Below are 21,712 nucleotides of genomic sequence, written 5' to 3' on the forward strand. Positions count from 1 at the left end.
ACGAGTGGAGCCATCCTTTGGGATCAGTAACCTTTAGACCTGGACCTAACAACAAAGCTGTGGTGGATGAACGGATAGAGCTGATCTACCCAGGAGTTTGTTTCCTCTAAAAACAGGTTTTTTTTTTTCTTTTCCAGACTCAGAAGGCTATATCTTAAATTAAGAAGTGAAAGAATCAAGGTTGGAATAAAGAGTTATTCGTGTATAAATGTTGGAAACTACCTACTTTTACTTTAATAGTTGAAGGCCAAGGCACAAAAGGCCCTACATAACCAAATGTCTGCATTTTTTATTACCTTTAAATTATACCTCAATAAAAAAAAACATGAAAAAAATGTCAGAAAAGGAGAAAAAAAGGGTACATTATTAAATCTTGTGGCTAAATAAACTGAAATAATTTATATCTATTGTCCTTAACAGGGTCAAAAGCAGGAAACAATAAGCAAAGCTTATTTAAAAAAAAAAAAAGCTTCTGAGCTGCCTAAACAGACTACATTTCCCTTGGACCATTAAAGGGACTTCCACCTCAATAAGTGACGCCACCCTACACCTTGAATCCCATTAATAAAAATGCAGACAATTCTTGGAGTAATAAACAAGGGTGGTTGTTTTTCTCTCTTATTTTTTCCATTATTTTGCAAATAATCTATAAAATAGTTTAACTCTTTCACCAATATTAAAGTCATGCATACTTATCCCAGCAATCAAAGATTTAGCTCTTTGGGTTTAGGCGTTTCATGGTGGGAGGAAAGAGTACTAGATCCATTTATTTAAAATCCAGGCTGAAAAACAAACAAGAAGTCCTTGTCCATCTGAAGATCTTAATATATTTATTTGAAAACCAAGTTGTGTGAAAGAGAACACTAAATAGTCATATACCATCTCTTCAACCAAAGACTTGGACACAAGGTCCGCACAGAGGCAATGATACATGCAGTGAATAGCAGGTCTCAGCATGAACTTCCTCACAGGCGTTTCCAATATGAGCTTGGACAATCTTCTTCAGGTGAGTAATAAAATCCTGGGGAAGCGGGGAGAGAGAGAAGCTAGGGTTATTCTTTATTTTAAAAACATTGAAAAAACCCAAAACAAACTACTAGATGTTGAAGTCTAAAACTAGCCTATAGACTTCCCTGGTGGTCCAGTGGTTAAGACTCCACGCTTCCACTGCAGGGGTAATGGGTTCAATCCCCGGTTGGAGAACTAGAATCCCACACGTTGCACAGTGTGGCAAAAAAAGAAAAAACAAAAAAACACGCAAAATAAAAAACCAAAACAACAAACAAACAAACAAAACCAAAATAGCCCCTAACTCTGCTGATGCAGTCCTAATACGACAGTTCGTGCTAAGACAGACTATAGTTTCCAAATTCTCATTTGACTGGATATTTTACCCTTTTAAAAACTAACAAGGGGAACTTCCCTGGTGGTCCAGTGGGTAAGACTCCACGCTCCCAATGCAGGGGGCCAGGGTTCGATCCCTGGTCGGGGACTAGATCCTGCATGCATACTGCAACTAAGAGTCCGCATGCTGCAACTAAGAAGTCCGCATGCTGCAACTAAAAGATCCTGCATGCTGCAACTAAAATCTGCGTGCTGCAACTAAAATCCCGCGTGCCGCAACTAAGACCTGGCGCAGACTAAATAACTAAATACAAAAGTAAATAGATAAATAAATAAATATGAAAAAAAACCTAACAAGAATCTAATTTCCAACTGAAAACTTCTAAGCCATTTTGTAGTTAGCTGTCTTGAAAGACTTAATCAGGGGGTTTTCAGTAAGGTATTGTGAAAGGCTGAAGAGGGCTAATGTGAGTTCAGTTCTGCACCCAGACTGAGAGCTCAGGGTATTAATATTGTCATGTGCTGGTTGGGTAAAGCTTAGGAAACCATCAAGAGCTGGAAGACAATTTTCAAAGGCAGGAAGGCAAGTTATAAATCTCCAAACTGTGTCTTGGAGGCTTGAATATATTTTTCTACTAATAGCAGGGTTTCTGCCTTAACATTTATCTGAGATTTCTATAAAAGCTTTCATTAATTGCTTACTTAGTGTGTAACACTCACAGCGTTAGATTTGCAACTTGACATTTCAAATGTATTTTTCTTTTGTCCTAATGTAATAAATGGTACTGATCTTACTTTCTTTAAAGAGTAGAATAAATTCATATTTGTTTGACAACGTACTTGTAGTAGGGTGGAATTAGAGAACCTTGATTATACAGTTTATATGTATCTTCAGATACGTGATGACCATTCAAAAAAAATTGGAGGAAACAGAATGACAATTTCGTGAAATTGCAATCTTTTTGCATCTAAAAACCCCCTTCAACATTGTTAGGACATTAGCATAATAATAATCTTTTTCAACTGGACAAAGCTTTGTGTTACAGTCTAACTGACCCCAAAGTACCTATAAGCACTATGGCTTATACATATTAGATGTTCAATAGCTTCTCAAATAAATGAATGGTAAGGCTTTTAGTGCCAAAAGTATTGCCAAAGGAAAGGGAGAGAGAGAAGAATCAGTGAGGAATTTAGACCTGTGCTACTCAAAGTGTGATCTACGGACCAGTGCCCGTCCACAAACTATAACTGATCCACAACAAGGAGCTTACATCAAAATGGAAATCACCTCCGTCACTGAGCTGTCAGTTCAGCTGACTTTTTTGGGGTTAGTGGGTAGCAAGGCTTTTTTGATGAGAGAAGCATTGAGTTACATTCTGGAGCAAGCTCCCTACTTCGTCATGGACCTATGAAATCTGTTTGCAGTCCAGCCACTTTGAATAGCACTGGTAGAACACTAGAGGGTAGAGAGTCAAAGAAGGAAAAAGGAATTGGTATATTCCATATTCATGAAGAGGTCAAAGAAGGGTAAATTTTAATACTGTTTAGGTAAACAGGGATTAAGTACAAAAGGGAAAAAGTGAGACCATGTCTCTGTATAAAACATTTGTGAAGAACTGACTAAGATTTCCCTTGATACACAATTTTGTTCCACACACACCTCTGGTCCTTAGTCATCAATATACTCAAATGGTTCTGGGGGTTCTGGCTCTTGCTCCTCTTCCTCAATTTTCGGGCCATGGGCTGCCACAGGTTCCACCAGCTCTTCAATGTCTTCACTGGTATCCTTCAGAATGATGATGCCTCCAATGGACAGCTATTAAACAGAGCAAGGAATGAAGAAGCACAAGCTCCACTCATATTTCCAGAATGCTCCAGAATCTTGAGTGCATATTTGTTAAATGGTACCTCAAGGCTACTAGAATGATTTGGAAATAAAGAACTGGGATGGAACTACCTTTCCTTGATGACAGTCAGGAAACCTGGGCATTTGTGCCTGTGTGATGCTACACTAGTGACTTAACTAAACTGTTCAAACGTAAGAAGGGGCTAATAAAATCTTCCTGATCTATTCCTTCAGGTTAGTCTGAGGGCTGAATGAGGACATCATTGCCAATGTGCATAAGAAAGGATAAAGATAACTGTAATCTATAGGAGTACCTGCAAACTTAACCCAGTGGCTCTGGATGGTAGAACATGTGGTGTTGCTGTTTGGATGATGCATCCCAATTTAAGAAGTATTTCTCAGTACTGCACTAGCCTCAGTCGGACTGCAGGGAGAATGTTTACTATCCAAAGACGGTATTCTAATGCCTTGTTACTCAGTGTGTGGTCCTGTACCAGTAGCATCCTCATTACCTCAGAGCTTGTTACAAATGCAGAAAACTTAGTCCCGCTTTAGATCTCTGAATTTGTATTTTAAGAAGATCCTCAGGTGATTTATATGCATGTTAAAGTTTGAGACGCACACTAGTCTAACAGATACTTTATCATTTGTGAGAAAACCATCATTTTGGACACAAGAGACAACCTAGAAATGAAAAGCCAATTTTTCTTCAGCAATTTCAGAATGATAGAGCAATATAAGTATCACAAATATCTGAGTGTTTTTCACTATAATCTACAAATCCTTGTGATGCGAGACAGTGAAAAACTAGACTAGAAACAAAAGGGAAGTAGAGTATAGAAGCAATTCTATTAAGCCCTCTCCCAAACATATTAGCAAAAGGTAAATTCAAAAATCAAACTGTCTGCCCTTCTCTGGTGTGCTAATCTTATTCTATTTGCTTGCCTGTGTCAAAGGAAATGGAAAGCTGCTCTCTGTAATTAAATCAGTCAACAGTGAAGGGAACATCTGGCAAAAACATATTTCTACCAAAGCACATTACTGGGAAGGAAAAAAAGCCCAAGCATGTTAGGAAAATGATTCATATATGTATAAGCATCTCTGCAGTTCAACCTAATCTAATTTTTACTCATCAGAACTCTGCTCTGCCACGCTATAAAACTGGTGTGCCTTCATGAATTTCTAAACTATTTCCCTTCTCTCAATACATACATATTCATACACATTAATCTATAATCCTTTCACTTAAAAAGCTTGCTTTCCTTGAAGAAAAGCCATTTTATGAATGGACCCTTCCTTTAATACCAATATTCATCCAAGAACAGAGTAACATGGCCACTATCCTAATACTCCATGGTCTAAAAGTTTATTTGAACCTTCTAAAGGACCAAATGGAGATCAATCTTTTACTCAACAGAAAATACCCATGTTCACCAAAGGACTTCCTGCATTTTGGAAATACATGGCTCCAGATTACAATGGAACTATTTCATGCTTAACTGGAATGCTCCAGCCCAAATCCTGCAATATAATCAACATATGGGAAGAGCTTTTTATAGCTACATGGTTTAGATTTATTAATGCCTTATATGTTAGAGAGAAAGTTCACACTCTCTAAGCAGAGAATAAGATATATGACATTCTGTTTTCTGAGAAGGCTAGTGACAATGGAAGACAGAGGCAATGGGGCACTTTGGCTGCCAAATGTTCCACACTCTCTATAAGACATCTTTTAAGATGGACAGGAAACAGAGTAGGAATGCCACCCATTTTCAAAACTAAAGCTGCTGGGACTTCGCTGGTGGTCCAGTGGTTAAGAATCTGCCTTCCAACGCAGGGGACGCGGGTCTGATCCCTGGTTGGGGAACTAAGATCCCACGTGCTGTGGGGCAACTAAGCCCATGCACCGCACCTATTGAGTCCACGTGCTACAAACTACAGAACCCATGCACTCTGGAGCCCACATGCCACAACTACAGAGCCCACGTGCCGCAACTAGAGAGAAGCCCACACACTACAATGAAGAGCCTGTGTGCTCTGGAGCCCGCGCACCACAACTAGAGAACAGCCCGTAAGCCACAACAAAAGATCCCGCGTGCCACAAAGAAGATCCCATATGCCACAACCAAGACACAACGTAGCCAAAAAATAAAAAATGAAATAAATAAATATTAAAAAAAAAAAAAAACAACCCTAAAGCTGCCTCTTTCAAATGTAATGTCTGAGGAAGGATCTGATGACCCTGCCATTGAGGGTTCTGGAGGGAATGAGTCAGGGGGCACCTCTTTCTTCACTGCATACACACAGAGGCAGTCTTTCCTTCCTTTTTTAAAAAATTGAGATATAATTCACATAACATAAATGATCTCTTTTAAAGTATACAATTCAGTGATTTTTTTTTTAGGATACTCACAAAATTGTGCAGCCACCTCCACTATCTAATTCAAGAACACACTCATCAACGTAAAAGAAATTCTGCATCTGCCAGCCGTCATTCTCCATCCCCCACTCCCAGCTCCTACAACCGCTAAAGCAACTTCTGTCTGTATGGATTTGTCTATTCTGGACATCTCAAATAAACAGAACCATACATTATGTGGCCTTCTGCGTCTGGCTTTTTTCACTTAGGATAAGGTTTTTAAGTTTCAAACACGGTGGAGTATGTATCAGTATGTCATTTCTTTCAGCTGAATAATATTGCATTGTGCATATCACATTTTGTTTATCCATCCACCACTTGATGGACATTTAAGTTGTTTCTACCTTTTGGCTATTATGTATAAAGCTGATATAAACATTAGTGTACAAGTGTTTGTGTGGACATTCACTTGGGCATATACTAAGGAGTGGAATTGCTGGGTCATGTAAGTCTATATTTAACTTTTCGAGGAACTGCCAAACTGGTTTCCATACAGGCTGCAACACTTTACATTCCTACCAGTACTATATGCGGCTCCCAATTTCTCCATATCCTTGCTAACTTTAACCTACAAACCTATTGTCTTTTTTTTTTTTTTTTTTTTTTTTTTGCGGTACGCGGGCCTCTCACTGCTGTGGCCTCTCCTTGTTGTGGAGCACAGGCTCCGGACGCGCAGGCTCCGCGGCATGCGGGATCCTCCCGGACCAGGGCACGAACCCGCATCCCCCGCATCGGCAGGCAGACTCTCAACCACTGTGCCACCAGGGAAGCCCCTATTGTCTTTTTCATTATAGCCATCCTAGGGTATTATGAAGTATCTCCTTGTGGTTCTGATTTCCATTTCCCTAATGATGAATGATGTTGAGCATCTTTTCATGTGCTTTTGGTCATTTGTAAATCTTCTTTGGAGAAATGTCTATTCAAATCCTTTGCCCATTTAAAATATACATTTTTTAAAAAATCATTGAGTTTTAAGAGTTTTAAAAAATGTATTTGGGTATAAGTCTCTTATCAGGTATGTGATTTGAAAATATTTTCTATTCTCTGGGGTTTTTTTCCACTTTCTTGATAGTGTCTTTCGTAACACAAAAGTTTTTAACTTGATTAAGTCCAATTTATCTTTTTTTTGCGGTTGCTTCTGCTTTAGATGTCACATATGAGAAAACACTGCCTAATCCAAGATCATAAAGATTTACAGATAGGGTTTATATAGTGTTAGCTCTTATATTTAAGTCTTTGATCCATTTTCAATTAATTTTTATATATGTTGTAAGGTAGGGATCCAATTTAATTCTTTTGCATATGGATAGCCAGTTGTCTTAAGCACCATGTCTTGAAAATACTATTCTTTCCCCATTGAAGAAAACCAATCGACCATAAAATGGATTAAAGACCTAAACGTAAGACCGGATACTATAAAACTTCTAGAGGAAAACACAGGCAGAACACTCTTTGACAGAAATCGCAGCAAATTTTTTTTTAGATCCATTTCCTAGAGTAATGGAAACAAAAGCAAAAATACACAAATGGGACCTAATTAAACTTAAAAGCTTTTGCACAGCAAAGGAAACTATAAAACAAAAAGATAGCATACAAAATAAGAGAAAATATTTGCAAATGATGTGACTGACAAGGGATTAATTTCTAAAATAAACAGCTTATACAGCTCAATATCAAAAAAACAAACAATCCACTCAAAAAATGGGCAGAAGACCTAAATAGACATTTCTCCAAAGAAGACATACAGATGGCCAACAGGCACATGAAAAGATGCTCAGCATCACTAACTATTAGAGAAATGTAAATCAAAACTACAATGAGCTATCACCTCACACAGGTGAGAATGGCCATCATCAAAAAAACCTACAAATAATACATGCTGGAGAGAGTGTGGAGAAAAGGGAACCCTCCTACACTGTTGGTGGGAATATAAATTGGTGCAGCCACTATGGAGAACACTATGGAGGCTCCTTAAAAAACTAAAAACAGAGTTACTATATAATCCTGTAATCCCACTCCTGGGCATGTATCTGGAAAAGACAAAAACTAATTCAGAAAGATATATGCACCCCAATGCTCATAGCAGCACTATTTACAATAGCCAAGACATGGAAGCAACCTAAATGCCCACTGACAGATGAATGGATAAAGATGTGGTATATATATGTGTACACACACACACACACACACACACACACACACACACACACACACAGGAATATTACTCAGCCATAAAAAAGAATGAAATAATGCCATCTGCAGCAACATGGATGGACCAAGAGATTATCGTATACTCAGTGAAGAAAGTCAGATAGACAAAGACAAATATAATATCATATCACTTATCTGTGGAATCTAAAAAAACGGTACAAATTTATTTACAAAACAGAAGTATACTCAGATAATACTGTAGAAAGCAAACTTACGGTTACCAAAGGGGAAAGGTGTGTGGGGGGGGGATAAATTAAGGGGAAAGGGTGTGGGGGGGGATAAATTAGGAGTTTGGGATTAACAGATACACACTACTATATATAAAAGAGATAAACAAGGACCTACTGTATAGCACAGGGAACTACATCCAACATCTTATAATAACCTATAATGGAAAAGAATCTGAAAAAGAGTAGATATATACATAAATGTATAACTGAATCACTTTGCTGTATGTATACCTGAAACTAATACAACATTGTAAATCAACTATACTTCAATTAAAAAAAAAGTCATATTGACCATAAATTTTTGGACTCTCAATTTAAAGTCATTTATCTGGATGTCTATCCTTATGCCAATACCAGTTTTGATTACTGTAGCTTTGTAGTAAGTTTTGAAATTGGGAAGTGTGATTCTTCCAACTCTGCTCTTCTTTCTCAAGATTGTTTTGGCTATTCTGGGTCCCCTGTATTTCCATATGAATTTTAGGATCAGTTTGTATATTTCTGCAAAATAAAGTTACCTGGGATTTTGATAAGGACTGTGTTGAATCTATAGATCAAATTGGGGAGTACTGCCATCTTGAGTAATACTCAATTTTCCAATTTGTGAACATTAATTATTGGCTCTGTAGTTTTTTTCCTTGTAATGTCTTTGCCTGGTTTTACTACAGAGTAATATTGGCCACACAGAATAAGTTTGGCAGTGTTTCCTCCTCTTGTATTTTTTAAGAGCAGTTTGTAAAGGATTGGTGCTATTTTTTCTTTAAACATTTGATGGAATTAACCAGTGAAGCCATTTGGCCCTGGGCTTTTCTTTATAGCTTCCTGATTATTAATTCAATCTCTTTACTTGTTATATATCTATTCAGATTTACTATTTCTTCTTGAGTCAGTTGTAGTAGTTTGTGTCTTTCTAGGACTTTGTCAATTTCATCTAAATTACCTAATTTGTTGACATATAGTTATTCACAGTATACTCTCATAATCCTTTTATTTCTGTAAGGTTGGTAGTAATGTGTAAGGCTGGTAGTAATGTCTCCTCTTTGTTTCCTGATTTTAGTAATTTGAGTCTTTCCCCTTTTTTTGATTAAACAGATAGAAATTTATTTGCCCTATATAGTAAGAATCATAACAATATCCAACTTTAGTATACACATACTGTGTGCCAGACATGGTTCTGTATGGCTCACGTATGTGCCAAACATACCTATATGTTGTGTCCCCTCCCCCAATTCATATGTTGAAATCCTACCCCACCCCCACAAAGTGTAATGGTATGAGAAGTTGGGTCTTTAGGATGCAATTAGGTCATGAAGGCAAAGCCCTCAGGAATGAAATTCATGCCCTTATAAGAAGAAACATGAAGAGAGTTTGCTTTGTCTTTCTCTGCTATGTGAGGATACAATGAGAAGAGGGCTGTCTATAAGCTGGGATGATGGCCTTTACCAAGAACTTGCTCATGCTGGCACCCTGTTCTTGGACTTCTAGTCTCAGAACTGTGAGAAAGAAAGATTTGTTGTTTAAGCCACCCAGTCTTAAACAGTAGGTGGCAATTTGCTATAGCAGCCAGAACAGACTAAGACATATTTTAATGCAAATTACATTTTTATACAGTGTGTACACATCAACACCAATTTATGATTGCACTGTACACTTGTCTTTTAAATCAGATAAGAGGAAAAAAGACCAGGGAGTGGGTGGTGAGCTGGCCACCCTGGGGACAGGGTGAGAGCAGACTCGGGCCACAGGGTGGGGTCCCTCTGGTCTAGAGTTCTGTGACCACATTTTCTGAACTCCAACTCATCTGATAAAGAATTTTTCTGGATCCCTTCATAATCTTAAGAATTACTGAAGACCACAAATAACAAATATTGGCAAGGATGTGGAGAAAAGGGAACCCTTGTGCACTGTTGGTGGGAATGTAAACTGGTTCAGCCACTATGGACAACAGTATGGAGGTTCCTGAAAAAACTAAAACTAGAACTACCAGATGATCTAGCAATTCTACTCCTGGGTATGTATCTGAAGAAAATGAACATTAATTTGAAAAGATATATGCACTGCAATATTCACAGCAACATTGTTTACAATAGCCAAGATATGGAAGCAATGTAAGCATCCATAAACAGGTGAATGAATAAAAAAGAATAAATGGAATACTACTCAGCCATAAAAAAGAATGAAATTGTGCCATTTGCAACAACACGGATGGAATTGGAGGGTATTATGCTCAGTGAAATAAGTCAACGAACTAGCAGAAAGAGAAACTAAGAAAACAATCCCGTTTACAATTGCAACAAAAAGAATAAAATATCTAGGAGTAAGTTTAATCAAGGAGGAGAAAAACCTATATACTGATAACTGAATAAGACATTGTTGAACAAAACTGAAAATACAAAGAAATGGAAAGACATTTCATGCTCATAAATTAGAAAAATTAACAATATTAAAATGTCCATATACCTAAAGCAATCTATAGGTTCAATGCAATCCCTAACACAATCTCAATGACATTTGTTTTTACGGAAATAGAACCAAAAAAATCCTAAATTTTAAAATGTAAATACAGAAGACCTGGAATAGCCAAAGAAATCCTGAGAAAATAGAACCAAGCTGGAAGTGTCACACTCCCTGATTTCAAATTATACTACAAAGCTGTAGTAATCAAAGCAGCATGGTATCGGCAGAAAAATAGACACAACAGACACACAGATCAATGGAACAGAACTGAACATTCAGAAATAAACCCACATATACAGACAACTAATTTACGACAAAGGAGCCAAGAGCATACAGTAGAGAAAGTAAAGTCTCTTCAATAAACCGTGTTGTGAAAACTGGACAGCCAAATGCAAAAGAATGAAACCAGACCACTTTCTTACAGCATACACAAAAATTAACTCAAAATGTATTAAAGACTTGAATGTAAGACCTGAAACCGTAAGACTCCTAGAAGAAAACACAGGCAGTATGCTTTCTGACATTGCTTTTAGCAGTATCTGTCTGGATATGTTTCCTCAGACAAGGGAAACAAAAGTGAAAATGAACAAATGGGACTACTTCAAACCAAAAGTTTCTCCACAGCAAAGGAAACCATCAATGAAAAGAAAACCTACCAAATGGGAGAAGATATTTGCAAATCATATATCCATCATACAAGAGGTTCATATCCAAAATATATAAAGAAATTTACAACTGACCAATAAAAAAACAAATGACTAAATTTAAAAAACGCAAAGGAGTTGAATAGATATTTTTCCAAAGAAGATACAGGTGGCCAACAGGCACATGAAAAGATGTTCAACATTGCTAATTATTAAGTAAATGCAAATCAATCAAAACCACAAGATATTACCTCATACCCATTAGAACAGCTATTATCAAAAAGGCAAAAAATAACAAGGGTTGGAGAGGATGTGGAGAAAAGGAAACCCTGGTACACTGTTGGTCGAAATGTAAATGGATGTAGCCATTGTGGAAAACAGTATGCAGATTCCTCAAAGAATAATCCAGCTATTCTACTTCTGGGAATATGAAAACACTAATTTGAAAAGATATATGTACCCCTCTGTTCATAGCAGCATTATTTATAACAGCCAAGATATGGACACAACCTAAGTGCCCATCGATAGAAGAATGGATAAAAAAGATGTCACACACACACACACACACACACACACACACACACACACACACACAATGGAATACTTACTACTCAGCCATAAAAAAAGGATGAAACCTTGCCATCTGCAATAACATGGATACACCTTGAGGGTATTATGCTAAGTGAAATAAGTTAGATGGAGAAAGACAAATACCACGATTTCACTCATATATGGACTAAAACAAAAATATTAATGAACAAGCAAAACAAAACAAAGCAAAAAAAAAAAAAAACCATAGAGAAAACAGTAACTTCTTGGGGGGTGCGGGAGGGTGAAATGGAGAAAGGGGGGTCAACTGTATGGTGATGGATGGAAACTAGAGTTTTGGTGGTGAGCATACTGCTGTGTATACAGAAGGTGAATTATAATGTGGTATACACAAAACTTACATTTGTTATAAACCAATGTTACCTCAGTTAAAAAAAAGAAGAAAAGAATCCTTCTTTGTCTTTCAACAGTGTGATTATGATGTGTCTAGGTGTGGATCTCTTTATCTTACTTGGATTCACTGAGCATCCTGGATATGTAGATCAATGTTATTCATAAAATTATGGAAGTTTTCAGTCATTATTTCTTCAAATATTCTTCTATAATTTTCTCTCTCTTTTTGGGACTCCCATTAGCCCATTTCTGTGTATGTTGGTATGCTTGGCTTTTAACAGGTCTGTTCATTTTTTCTTCACCCTTTTTTTGTTGTTCCTCAAATGACCTATTTTCAAGTTTGCTCAAGTCTTCCTGAATCAGCTGTTGAGCTCCTCTAGCAAATTTTTCATTTCAGTTATTGTATTTTTCAAATCCAGAATGTCTATTTGATTATTTTTTACAATTTCTATCTCTTTACTGATATTCATGATTTGTTAAGATAACATTCTTATACTTTCCTTTAGTTCTATAGACATAGTTCCTTTAGTTCTTTGAACATATTTTAGTTGATTTAGTCTGCCTATTATGTACAACACCTAGGCTTCCTCAGAGAGAGTTTTATTTATTGCTTTTTTCCTGTGTATGAGTCATGTTTTATTGCTTTGTATATCTTATAATTTTCTGTTGAAAACTGGACACTTAAATAATACAATGTGGCAACTCTGGAAATCAGATTCTCACCTCTCCCCAGGGTTTGCTGTTGTTGTCTGTTTTGTGACTTTTCTATAAAGTGTTTTCTGTTGTGTGTGATCACTGAAGTCTTCTCTCAGTTACCTGATTGGACAGCTAATGACTAGCCAGGGATTTCCTTAAACACGTGGAACAATAAGTCTCCGAGTCTTTGCTGAGGGGCTATGTGTGTGATTGGGGCACACCTTCAATAGTCAGCCAGGCACAGACAGAAGAAATCTTTTCGCTTGTAAATGAACAACTGTTACAGCTTCCTCGGATTTATTTTGAGCAAAGGCTTAACAATCATTTAAGTTCCAGCTGAGGAAAACCAGTCTCCTCATATGGCCTCATGACACTGAGCATATACTTTGCTCTCTTTAGTTCTTCATAATTGTCAAAATCACTAGGTGTTTTGTGTGCTTAAAGTACTCACTAGTTGTGTACTAATATACCTGTTCCAGCATGAGCAGTTTTGAAAGGATGCTGTTAGAATATATTCTCCAGAAACATGTCACTTTAGCGAGCTGGGTTGCAGATTAGATAGCGACTACATTTAATGTGTCCATTAGTGGTTCTATTAATTCATTCATTCGACACTACAGACCAGCTGTATTAGGTCCTAGTAATGCAGAATTAATAGGAGATGGGAGAAAACCTGCAAGCTATTCCGTCTTTCCCGGCCTGACTGCCTGCTGCCCACAGATGGCTGATGATTTGTCACCACCACCAAGTAATATTCACTGACTGAGGATTTACCATGTTCCACATGTTGTTTTAAGTGTTTCACATATAACAACCTATTTAATCTTTACAATATTCCTAGGCGGTAGGTAGTATCACCATCCCAATTATTAGATGAGGAAACTGAAAGACGAAGCAATCAAATGACTTGTCTCAGTTACACAGCTAAGAAACAGCAGATCTGCAATATAAACTCAGTTCCGCCCAATTCTAGCTCTTCCACTAAATATCTTCCATCCTCTGCGCTTGTCTCCTCTAGCTGATAATCTAATCACGTAAGAGCTTGACTCACAATTGTGGTTAAGAGTTGTCACCACCATCAGGGACCACCTTCAAGCTGATGAGAATGGGTTTACTTTTCTATAAGGATCTAGAAATCTTGTCTATGACATTTGAGACAGGTCCAGGATTTGAATGTATTAAATATGTCTACTAATGGTTCTCTAGTTTTCGAGATACAAGAACCTAGAAAATAAAGACATTATCATGGCTCAAATTTCTGATCAGCATTCGTTTCTAACATGAAACATTCTGCCCTAGAATAAATTAAATGGCGTGAAGATCCTTTTCTAATTGTAAAATAGAACACTCTAAGTGCTTATGTATTAAATGTATTACCTTGTTCAATCACATTCCTATGAGTTAAGGATGATAATTCTTATTTTATAGTAGTGAAAACTGAGGAAGAGAGGATTAGTACTTGGCTTAAGGTCTCACAGGCTGAGAGTGGTAGAATCAGGATTCAAACTCAGGATGTCTGGCTCCAGAGTCTGTAGTCCAAATCACTATGCTGTATTAGAAACTTCCATGATGTAAGCCTTTGGTAGATGAAGGATGTTTGCAGGGTCACACAAAGAAAAGTCTCCCCAAATCTATATGGAATGCAAGGGAATGTCCTCTTTTGCTAAGAGATTTATTAGTATTACAGAGCTTTTCCCAATACTTTGGAGATTTATCCTTCTCTATAAAGATTCCATTGCCCTACAGATTAACATCCTACTGGTATATAGTTAAGGGCCATTGGTGACTTACTGGTTTGAAAGGCTGGTATCTGCAGGTCTCTGGCATGCTTAGGACCTTAAGCTGGGCAGGCATAACTCGGGCTGGGTTATCCAATAACTGGAAGTTTGGCTCAGGTTCTTTTTTCTTCTCTTTTTCTTCCTTTTTCTCTGCCTCATCCTACGGGGGAAAAAATAGCCCCATAAAGGTTCACTTCTGTTCTACATCACTGAATAATGTTTAATAAATTTACTGAGCAACTATTGGGTGCAAAAGGTAGTTAGGATTAGACATAACGGAAGTAGAAGTAAAGTGATACCAGACTCAGACAAGAGAGATGGTAACTCTGCTTGGGGGTGAGAATGATACTTAACTTAGTTGTAAAGAGTGAGAAGGTTTTTCTATCATCAGAGATATTCAAAAATAAATGATGTTCCCTTTGCCTGAAAGGGCTTTTCTCTCTACCACCATCATCTCACTGTCTAATGAAAATCCTACTCTGCCCTTCAAAACTCATTTTAGTTGTCATTTCCTCCAAGAACTCATTTTTGATTTGTACCCTTCTATTCTTCCCATGAATGGGTATAATTTCTAAAGTCTCTTCCAATTAAAATTTTGAGTCTCCATGCTTGGAACAGGATAATTATTTAAAGGAAGCCAAGAGCAAGGTATAACAATGTTCAACTAAGGAAGAATCTGGACCATGACAGAGAAAGCTACATCAACCCATATGACCACCAAGTTATACCTACCACTTCCATTTTCTCCTCTTCCTTTTTTTCCTTTTCTTTTTCCTTCTTTTTAGCCTTGGCAGTTATAGATAACACAGCAGTGGAAACCTAGAGGAGTGAACAGGGTAAATCATTTTAATCCCTTACTTACACGCAAATGTACAAGCCCAATGAGAATTCAGTTCTACAGTACTATTCTGTTTCCTGGTAGTAAGTATCATAAAGAACAAAATAATCTGGGAATATAAAGATAACTTACTGTTACAGTCATCAGGTAAATCTTTAGTTCCTAGAGGCCTGTGTCCAATATAACTCTAATTTTTTCTGATCTGTAGTATACCTTGGATGTGAGTTTGCTATGATAAGTTTCTAAGATAGAGATTTGGGTGCCACATCCTTTTTTACTTCATAGGGAAAGCACTGGAAAACAAAAATTTTCTCCAAACCTGGTCGTAAAGATCTCTCACTGGACTAGATGCCCTACAATGGTAATCCACAGTAGGTGAGTCGTTAACCTAGAATTATCCTCCTTGATGGGTCTCATTGAAATCAAAGGTGAAACAGGTACTTCGAAAGGCTGGGCAGTAATGGTGTAAAGCTGCCTTTGTTTTAGACTCAAAAGGGAGAGGGCCCTGAAACACAGCTGATGAACAAGATACTGTTGTCAAAGGATACCATCACCTACCACCCGCAAATTTGGTCAGTTATATAATTATCCCTACTTAACTATAACATTTACAGCAAATAGTCAACTGGCTAATATGGAACATTTTCTTGAGGGAAAAAATCATTTTCCTAAACCTCAAGTGTCATAAAGGGTAATTTTACTGAGAAAACTACAGGGGCAAGCACAGCTCTCAATTTCACCATACTTTAACTTAACACGTATCAATGAGTGTCTTCATGCTTGTGGGGAGGAGTATAAATTGGTTATATCCATTTTGAAAAGAAATTTAGTTGACACTTATAAAAATAAATAATGTGCATTACTTTTGATCAAGCAATTCCATATCTAAGATCCTAACCTATAGATATACTTGTACAAGTGCACAAATATACACGTATAAAAACTCTATTCCAGTCCCATTTGTAACAGTGACAAATCAGAAATAACCTTAAATGTCTATTAGATAAAGAACTGGTAAGACAATGATATATACATAAAGGGATTGCTCTGCAGCTTTGGAAAAAGAGATCAATACACATTGAAAGTTTTTTTAAAAAACTGTTAAAGTGAAAACAATAAGATGCAGAACAGCACACAGAATAATTCGATTTGTGGTATAAAAAGTATAGCTATGTGCAGAAAAAACATTTGGAGGGATTCACAAATTGTGATTCCTGCAACATGGGACTTGGATGACCAGGAGAGAAAAGGGCTTTCACTTTCTATTCCTGTGTAACGTTCGATTTTACTATGAGAAGTATTACTTTAAAAATACCTACTTTAAAACAACAATATTTAAAACAAACCCAAGTAAAACACTAAGCAGCTCCTATATAGGTACAAATGGTGCCCAAAGTAGCAAAAAACCTACCTTTTCCTTTTCTTTTTCTTTTGGTACTTCCAGAGGGGCAGGATATGCAAATGTTGATGGTTTACAGTTTGATTTATATTGAACTTTCGGCATCTGAAGAAATAAGAGAATTCCCCCCCTCTATTAAAATAATCAAAATCAAGATTTAAGTATTCTATGCTCTTAACAAGCATACAGATGCCAAGGGGTGCCAGAAGTTTCAATCCTGGCTAAATTACACAGTTATTCAATTATGTTACCACTCCTCCCTTAAAGGCATCTCTCTTCTTTCACTGAATTAGTTTTGAGGTGCTTTACAGAACTACTGTGGTTCCCTATACTTTCTTCAAGCTCTGTGCCTTTAAACAGGCATCCCTTTCATTTTTACTGACCACACATCCTGCGTCAGAGCGTTAAGTCCCACTCACAGTGTGAGCGTCAGATCAACTGTTACCTTCTTTGTAAAGTGTCATCTGATTATCTAACCTGCATTCCTAACTTCCATGTCCCTTCCTTGTACCACAGTAACAACCTATACACGTCCATATACAGTTTCTACACCATATAATCACAACTTACAAGAGTCTAGCATGAGCCTAATGGAAAAGTCGGCTTTGCATTACTTATTGACCAGGTTTAAAGTTCTCTAGTCTGAATTTTTCTCTATTTACCCAAGAGAATGGTAATGAGCATCACATTTACTAGGACAAGCAATCTTGTCTTTTCCATCCCACTTTCACTGTAAGGAATGGAAACAGAGATCATAAAATTGTGTGCCAGAGGAAGAAGTCCCTAAAGATTATACAGTATGTTTAACCACAATGTTAAATGTTAGGGATTGGGAAAACAAAAGATTCTTGCTCTGAGAGATAAAACTGCTCAATATTTACACATGTGAGTAGTTTAATACTGAAACACTTAGAGGATAATTAATTGGCTATACAGATACTGAAAAAAATCAATTCAATGAAATACTCAATCTTTACCAGCCATTTTTTGGCCTAAAATTTTTCCACTCTGAAAACTTAACAGAATGTTTTAACAATGGCGATGACCAAATGTAAGAGTTATTTAAAGATCAAAAAGCCTCTGAGAGGATGCAAGACCAAGAAAGTGATTCATCAGGCCATAGGACTGAGAAAAAAGACATAAGCAAAAATCTCATTTAAAAAAAAAAAAAAAGGATAGTGTGATGACAGGGAATGTATCACCTTAAGTCTTTGACTTAAGTGACTAGTTTTCTGTCAGTGTCCCTGGCTCCTCACTGCTGGTCTTGCTTTCTGCCACTACCAAACGGACATCCTCCTATCTTGTTTTCCCTTTAGCAACAATCCTCTCTTCCATCAAATGCTCTAGCATCACATAACACTGAAACATATCCCTGTCTCAAACCTTCCTTCCTTAATAAGATTTAGTTTAGGTCTTCCTTGCCCAGATTATTGCAATAGCATTGTAACAAATTTCCACTGATATCAGAATGTTTCTAAAATGCAAATCTCATTTATCTGCATGAAATCCTACAACAGCTCTCACAGACCTTCAATATTAAATAAAATTCATCAGTGATTATAAATCCTTTGCATATTTTTATATTTTGCCCCCCTCTTACCAATCCCTCTCAATTGATTTACCCAAGGTTACGCAGTTAGTAAAAAGACTTCATTTTCAAAACTTCCACCAACACACTCCTCTCAATAAGGTGATGATTCAGTCTGAAGGGAAAATACTTTATTAATAAGATGCCAACTAATCTTTAAGATTTTATGAAAATCCTCGTGAGTGGGTGGCAAATAGGATATGGTGAAGATACAATATAAAACTGAGGTCTCACAAACATACCTTTAAGTCCTTGTTAAGGCCAATGACACAGGTAGGGGTATAAGCCAATGACAGGAAGTGTGAAAGAGGAAACCAGAACCAGAACTGGGTAAAGACAAGGACGCCAACCACAGAAGGCATATGGGTGTGCCCAGTTCTGGACTGCAAGGAGATTGTGACATTATGTCCACCTGTAGAAAAGGAGAGAAATCATAAACATGAATCTAGTTGAGCAATAATAAAGATTTCTAACTACTACACTAGGGAAAAATTTGGTGATTATTTTGAGAGTATAGTTCTAAAATCTAATATGAAGTCACTGGAATTAGTTAGCCAATGAGCTATCTAGGGTGTCCAAAATTGGAAATACTGGACTAAGGGTAATTTAGAACTTCTTTCTATATAGATAGGCATTTTTCAAAAACTAAGCCTGAAGGATATCAGAACGTGTATGCTTAATTAAATATTAATCTATATTGTACATTGGCTTTTAATGTGCAAACAAAAAGTAAAATTTTAGTACATATCATATTTGTAAACAGTGGCAAAGAGACAAGAGGTAAATACTGTTTGCTTATTTTTATTCTTTCTGCTTTAGTCATGTCTGAATGCAGGCAGCTCCAAGATTAACTAGCCTTTTGATCTTGGACAAATCACTTTACCTCTAAAAGTTTTTTTTCCCATTGGCAAAATGAGAGTTTGAACTTGAGCATTTGAACTAGAGCACTACCACTAACAAAAGAAAAATTTTAATATCCAATCCTTGATTCAACTGAAAAAATTTTTTGAGGAAGCACAATATGTAAAACAATGAAATCAGAGCTAATTCTGTTAAATCAGAAGAGATTTGGGGCTTGAATCTGACCTGTAAATCTACCTCTTTCCACGTCCCCTAGACTTTCCCTTGAGGGAGTGCAGAGAAACACAGTTTGAAAGCTAGTGAACAAGAACTAAGATCCAAGTATCAGTTAGCTAAGATCTCTACTGGGACCTCATAAGGCTGAGATTCTAGGAGGCTTTAGGGGTTGCAAACTTGAATGTCTTTAGGAACTGGTCAGGTAAACAAATGAGAAGAGTTGGACTGAAAGCAGTGTGAATTGAAGCAAACTGAAAAGTTCATGTCGGGCTTCCCTGGTGGCGCAGTGGTTGAGAGTCCGCCTGCCGATGCAGGGGACACTGGTTTGTGCCCCGGTCTGGGAAGATCCCACATGCCGTGGAGCGGCTGGGCCCGTGAGCCATGGCTGCTGAGCCTGCACGTCGGGAGCCTGTGCTCTGCAACGGAAGAGGCCACAACGGTGAGAGGCCCGTGTGTTGCAAAAAAAAAAAAAAAAAAAAGTTCGTGTCATATTTAAAGAGGACATGTTACTAGGGGTGTTAGATCCAGAGTCACTATGTAATTTTGTTTTTAAGAGTACACTTGAATCTGGATTTCGGACAAAATTTTGCAAATTTTGCTAGGCAGGCAAAAACGTATTTAAGGCAGGTATGGCCCATGGGCTGTTGTGTTGCAGCCTCTGGCCTATAGTAACAGTGTTAGTGTTGGACCCCAGAACTTTGAGACACGAATCTTTTAGTTTATATAATATAGCCCATAAAAATAAGGCTTGTTTGTGCCTAGTCACCATCCTAATATGAATTCCAATTCTGGATTTCCATTGCTCACATTTCACTTCTCTTCATCTCAGTATCACACAGACACCTTCATGTTTTTTATGTATTTATTTATGGCTGTGTTGGGTCTTTGTTGCTATGCAAAGGCTTTCTCTAGTTGCGGTGAGTGGGGGCTACTCTTTGTTGTGGTGTGCAGGCTTCTCATTGCGGTGGCTTCTCGTGTTGCGGAGCACGGGCTCTAGGTGCATGGGCTTCAGCAGTTGTCACACGTGGGCTCAGTAGTTGTGGCTCACGGGTTTAGTTGCTCTGTGGCATGTGGGATTTCCCCGGACCAGGGCTTGAACCCGTGTCCCCTGCATTGGCGGGCCGATTCTTAACCACTGCGCCACCAGGGAAGTCCTGCCTTCATGTTTTGCTTGGAGTTAGGAAGTGAGTACTAACTTTACTAAGCCAAAAAGCATTTTTTATAAGAATCAGCGTTCTACTGTTCAACCAAATAACCTAGATTTTCTTAATACTCCCTCTACAGATATTTCATTTAAGATTTTACCTAGAAATAAATCAGGTATACTTTAATTGTGTTTTTCCAACAGGAATGAGTTATACTTTTACTGTCTACTTATATTCTTCCCTATTCTAAACCCTACATTCACAGAATGCTTACAATATATTAAAAATTTTGAAATACTGAAAAAGATTCCAAGGAGCCTCCAATCTAGTGAAGACAGATAATTAGATAATTAAAATAAGGCACAAAAGTATTATGTTAGGTATAACTGGGTACTAGGCCCACCTACATGGTGGAGGCTGAATACAGTAGAAGAGGGGGGAAAGGCTTCCTAGAGAATGTGATATTTGATCTAAGTTTTGAAGCTGAATTTTCTTTTATTTCAATGAAACCTATCTTCTTCAGACTTAGAAACTAAACTAGCCTTTAGTTCTAATAGTTTGAGATTTAATATGAAACAAGGGCAAGTTTATTCTGTTGATAGTGTTTGCACAGTTTTACAAACTTCACCATAAACTTTCTTAATCTTCAGCTTTTCTCCTTGAAGAAACCAAATCATTGAGTGAGTTCTCATAAACTTTACTCACTCCTTTGAAGTTGCCCTCTCCAGATTTTCTCTACTACCATTCACTTCTGAGAGAGAAATTACAGGACTAAAATTTTTTCTAATGCAGCTGCAGAAATGTTTTCCAGGAAGAAAGGATATTAGCAAAGTGAAAAAGGGTAAGAAAATAATCTTATGCTCCTAATAGCAAATATGGCAGTGCACGACTTTCATGTACTTAATGACACTAAAAAGAGAAATGGAAAGAAGCATCAAAACTTGATTGGTTCACCACAGATCAAACAGACACTCCCCAAAAAAAAGATGGAAGGAGCGAAGGGCTCAAAGAGGAAGGAGGGGAAACCAGAGAGAGGACTTCTAGTAAAGATGGCAGAATAAAGCTAAAACAAAGAATTATTCTCTCCCCAATTTCGTAACA

General features: G+C 37.4%; 1 protein-coding gene across 1 annotated transcript in view; it reads right to left on the reverse strand.

Moving 5' to 3' along the window:
• Nucleotides 1-749: 749 nt before the first annotated feature.
• Nucleotides 750-21,712, reverse strand: part of PSMD1 (proteasome 26S subunit, non-ATPase 1) — a 105,106-nt gene continuing 84,143 nt past the window's right edge. The window contains exons 20-25 of the mRNA XM_082658132.1: nt 18,632-18,801; nt 16,814-16,906; nt 15,297-15,383; nt 14,578-14,724; nt 3,005-3,160; nt 750-1,021 (exon numbers count right to left, since the gene is read on the reverse strand). Of these exons, the coding sequence (XP_082514258.1) occupies nt 3,014-3,160; nt 14,578-14,724; nt 15,297-15,383; nt 16,814-16,906; nt 18,632-18,801 (644 nt within the window). The 3' untranslated portion in view covers nt 750-1,021; nt 3,005-3,013. The remainder of the gene's footprint in view (nt 1,022-3,004; nt 3,161-14,577; nt 14,725-15,296; nt 15,384-16,813; nt 16,907-18,631; nt 18,802-21,712) is intronic.

This window comes from Grampus griseus, assembly GCF_964374135.1.
Source record: "Grampus griseus genome assembly, chromosome: 7".
NCBI lineage: Eukaryota > Metazoa > Chordata > Mammalia > Artiodactyla > Delphinidae > Grampus > Grampus griseus.